The following is a 4,908-nucleotide window of genomic DNA, read 5'->3' on the forward strand; positions in this document are numbered from 1 at the left end:
TACCTATCTGTTTGTGAACGCCACATCACCTATTATTTGAAAACTGCTTCAAGAAAATAAAACTTGAATACTGGACATTTTCATCATTTAATCCATTTGTGTTTGAACATTGATTTACTATGACTCACATACTTTTCTAGCATTAAAATGTGATATTGTACAATATCAGTAATTCACCATCATAAACAATGTAATGTGTGAGTCAATGCTCTCAATCTGGTATACATGAATTAAGAGCAAACTTTGTGAAAAATCACCAATCAAGTAACCAGTGTACCTTTACAATTTTGAAATCCTGTATGTTGCAAAGGTCTATCAGACATTTCAAATATATATATATACACATGTAAATACAGTATATATTTATAGAGCTCTGGAAAAAAGGAAGAAACCACTACATTATCAGTTTCTCTGGCTTTACTATTTATAGGTATGTGTTTGAGTAAAATGAATTTGTTATCATTTGTTTCTATAAACTACTGACCACATATCTCTGTGTTAGGAATCCAACATACCCTGGAATAGTATGGCTGCCATACACGTGGAGATTGAGATTTAAGAAACATTTGGAGTGGTCTCTTAATTTCTTCCAGAGCTGTATATTAATAAATACAAATCAATATAAAAGAAAGCTTTTTCTTTACTATTAATCAGTTCATACAATAAAAAACGAATTTACTTCTTGCAGAGGTTCATTGTTTTACTCCTTTTATTGGTTTTTCACACAGATACAGTATCATTTTTATTTAAGGTGATCTGATTAAAAAATTAAGAAAACGGCCCAATAACATTTATCAAGTCTCTTTCCTTTTATCCACTTCAGTGAAACACAGTTGGGCAGTCGCTTAACCTTAAGGCCGATTAATAATTGTATTTCACATATTTTGAAATGTGGTCACCCCTTGAGTTATGTCTCTTTGTAGTTTCTGTCTCTGTGTTTCCCGCCTGTTTGATAATTTGATAATCAGAACCGTTAAACCTACTGCTTTCCTGTCTTTCCTGCCCTCCCCAGCTGTGTCTTGTGATTAGTTCTTAATGTATTTTGTATAGTTGTGGTTTTTTGTCGGTGTTTGTTGGATCCTTGTTTATGCAGAGCTCTGTTCTGTTCGGCCCTGGCCTGCTGTGCATGGATTATCTGCTAATAAAAGTATGTTCTGCTGAACGATGATGTGTCCTGCATTTAGGTCCACCTTGCTCCGGGGCAGCATGTGAAAGGATAGCATCTGGTAATCAAACAGGCAATCACTGCACATGCTCCTGTTTCAGTCCACAGTTAAGATCAGTTGGTGGCATATGCACCGCTAGCTTGTTTGCAAAGAAGAGGAGAAAGATAACATACTAAACGATTGTTTTGAAGAGAGGTTCTTTGTGAACATTCACTGTTACCACTGTTACCAACAGCGTGAGTGTAGTTTGTCTTTAAAGGAATATAAAGACAACAAGAATGAAAGATGTTTAACTCCTGGCAGACAATGTAACACAGAGTGTGATTCCTAAATGTGCTTGAAATGGCAGACCGATGGGTACATCTACGTAAAAGGGTACTTAGTTCGTAGTATAAATGGAACTGCATTAAATCTGCTAGACTACAGCAGTCCTCAAAAGCACTACACAGAAATTACATACAAGCATTTTAAGTATACAGCAGGTCAATATGACCGAAACAATATCATGTTATATATTAGATCAACTTATATCTCAAGGTGCATCACAATCTTTTCTTTCTCTACAAGCACACTTAAATAGAAACACATCAGCAAAGTCACAGCAGAGCCGTTTATAATGTGAACGCAGCTTAAAGCAGCCAGAGGTTGGTCGACACTTCACCACTGTGTGGAAACCTACCTTTAGTCTTCACACTTGGTTTATCTTTAAAGTGATCATCTGATGTTTGTGTTACATCATTACACCTTGACCAAAATTGGCTCTATGTAACAGGTTTATTTGCTCATGTTCTTCACCCTTCTAACATCACATTCATTTCCTGACTCTGTACTGTATCTTATGCATGTTCATTTCCTGAAGCTGATGATTTTACTGTAAGATAAACAACTTTATTTCTTAAACATAAGGACACTTATGTGTAATTATTGACAGAACGCTCTGATGACTTCAGTCATGTGTTTCACCACAAGTCTATTCTCAGGAAAGTGGCTGGGGTTATCTCAAACTCAAATTAACCCAAGTGCACATCCTGTCAATCAGTCTTTGTCTGAGCTGTGACAAGACCTGCTCTGTTCCGTTGGTTGCCTTCAGGCACACTCAGACGGAAATAAACCACAGGCCTCAGAAGCTTATCTTTTCCACGTCAATATCCACTGTCCCACTCATTTAGGTGGTTCTGTGACTGCACAGCAAGGCTCCCCCCCGGTCACTGACGCATGGGTCTTCCCCCAGATCATCGAGGACTTTTGCGGTTTGCGCGACTTCCTCCAGATGATCCTCACAATGGAGGGGATGATGAAGACCCAGGGATTGATGATGGAGTGGAAGGAAAGGAGACGGAGGGCAACGAGGTCATCATGGCTTGTATCAGTGTGGCTGCCTGTGAAGTTTATGTACACTCTAAGCTGGGAAATAGAAATAAAAGGAATAAATGTTATCATGAAAACTGAAAATAATCAGCTCAGATACTATTAACAGTGTCCCAGGCCCACGTATGGTTTATAACACCTTTATTGCATTAGCATATCATTAAATACTAAAGTCCTTATTGGGAGAAGTTTCTCCTTCCACTAATGGAGAAAACTAGAGAAATGGTGGTAGGGATTAAGTCTTATAATCAAGTTTATCTAGCGTATACAATATATATATTAAAACAAATAATTAGAGGATGACATTTTTTATGTTAATGTTTTTTCATAAAAAAAGACCTTGTAATGTTAGAAGAGTGAATCTGTTTTATGTTTTGTGGGAATCGTTGTTTAAAAGACATTTAGGGGTTGTTTATGGTTTAAAGACTGGTTTATGTTTATTGGTATTTTTACTCAAATAAATAAGCATAACAATTGAGAGTTTTGCGACAACTTAAGAGCCCCTATTCTGCTTTTTGTGGTTGTCCCTCTCCTTGTGTTTGTGTTCTATAGGTTTCCGTGCATGTTGGTCTGCAAAGGCTAACATCCCTGTGTTCCCTCCAGAGGGAGTTTCTCTCCCACACACTCCCCTTTGCCTGAAACGCCGTCATTGGACTCCCTTATTTACTTCTATAACATAATGACATCACTATGTAACACTGGGTAGCATTCCAACACATTGTACACTAAGGGGTGTGACATCTCTATGCAGCTAACCAATCAGAGCAGACTGGGCTCTGGTTTCAGACAGAGGGTGAAAAGAGGTGCTGCAGCACAGGCAGTAAGAGAAAAATAAAGAGCTTTTTGAACATTAAAGCATGGAGATATGTCACAGTAGAGACACTATATGAACCTGAAGATGAGTAGAATAGGGCCCCTTTAACAGTGTAGAGATAGCTCTTACCACCAAAGGGAAGGTGCAGCAGATGAAGACCACAGTGATAATAGCCAGCGGCAATAGATGCTCCACTTCCTCTGACATGGAGAGAGACCTGCGGTACCGAGAGCGCGCGTACTCTCCACTCCGGCGCGCTTTGCGCTTCCTTTGCATCATCACCAAGTGGAATATGACAGATATGTTGCACACTACCGTGCTGGTGATCACGATGAGGATGAAAGACGCATACAACCCGATGTAAACTTGATCCTTTCCTTCCTTCTTGTGGCTCATCTCCAGGAAGCACCATGTCCCCGGGCAGTACTGTACGTAAGCTCCAAAACCCAGAAAAGGAGCGACGCAGAACAGGATGCTGCCCAGGTAGATGAGAGCCACCGTGATGTAACCGCGGAGTTTGCTCAGGTGCCTCTCGTAAAAATAAGGGCGACCAATGGAGAGGTAGCGCTCCAGTGCTATTACGCTCACAATGGAGAGCGTGGAGAGGCTCAGGAAAGTCATGCTGAAGCCAAAGTAGGCGCACAGCTCTTTGCCGGCATTCATCCCCACCAGAGTCTTCCCCCGGGCATAGGCTGTGAGAACAACAGGGCTGACAGAGAAGGACCCCAGCAGGTCGGTCATGAGGAGCGCCGTCACCAGGATGTGGTACAGGGACGGGCTGGTCCTCCGGCGCCGGACCTCCAGCAGCACCAGCGCCACGATGTTACCCACGACACCGGCAGCGAACATCAGCGCAGAGGGGATGGGCTGCCCGAACTCCACGTCCACCATGACGTGGCATTTGGAATTATTTGACAAAGAATTTGCCATAGATTTTCAAAGAACCACACATCAGTGTCAGTGAACTGAAGAGCGCACAGCCACAGAGCTCCGCTTTGCGCACCGCCCTCATCTGATCTGTGCTGCTTCTATGGAAATACACACTGTGTCACACACACTTCCGTAAGAGCTCATGATTCACCCAGTCTCACCCCTCTTCTTAACTCTCTTTCAGAGCCATGGCCTGAAGGGGAGACTAATGTAAATGTGTGTCTTTAACAAATATGTTTACATTATCATTTGGATTTTAAAAGTTGTTGTTTTATTATCTTTTTATATACACACAAAAATGTGGTCATTATTCTTGGGGTGTCTTGAGAGTTTTTCCTTGTGTCTGGTCTAGTACAGTGGATGACAGGTGCCAACGCGCTGCAACGTATTTGCTGTGTTTTGTATTTACTGCACTTTGTATTTGTAGCATTATGGATTTTGATATGTACATTATGCATGCATTTGCAGTGTCTTTTTTATTTGCATCTTTTTGTATTTGCAGCATACAACTGTTATGATCGTTGGAAAATAAAGTAAAACCCTATGTCGTCTTATTCTTTATAATTTGTATATTGTATACTTTATCACACAGTAGGGACCTAAACTAACCATTTGGGAGAGCTAACTGTA

The 4,908-nt window shown here is 40.8% G+C and overlaps 1 protein-coding gene across 1 annotated transcript; it reads right to left on the reverse strand.

The window, feature by feature from the left end:
* Positions 1 to 710: 710 nt before the first annotated feature.
* On the reverse strand, positions 711 to 4,650 carry ptger2b (prostaglandin E receptor 2b (subtype EP2)). The gene is made up of 2 exons (XM_010790440.1): positions 3,478 to 4,650; positions 711 to 2,570 (listed from the first exon to the last, which is right to left on the reverse strand). The coding sequence occupies exons 1-2, from the start codon at positions 4,276 to 4,278 to the stop codon at positions 2,328 to 2,330; spliced, it is 1,044 nt and encodes a 347-aa protein (XP_010788742.1). The 5' UTR covers positions 4,279 to 4,650; the 3' UTR covers positions 711 to 2,327.
* Positions 4,651 to 4,908: the final 258 nt, after the last annotated feature.

Source organism: Notothenia coriiceps, unplaced genomic scaffold (assembly GCF_000735185.1).
Source record: "Notothenia coriiceps isolate Sejong01 unplaced genomic scaffold, NC01 NC01_scaffold00034219, whole genome shotgun sequence".
In the NCBI taxonomy this organism is placed as follows: Eukaryota; Metazoa; Chordata; class Actinopteri; order Perciformes; family Nototheniidae; genus Notothenia; species Notothenia coriiceps.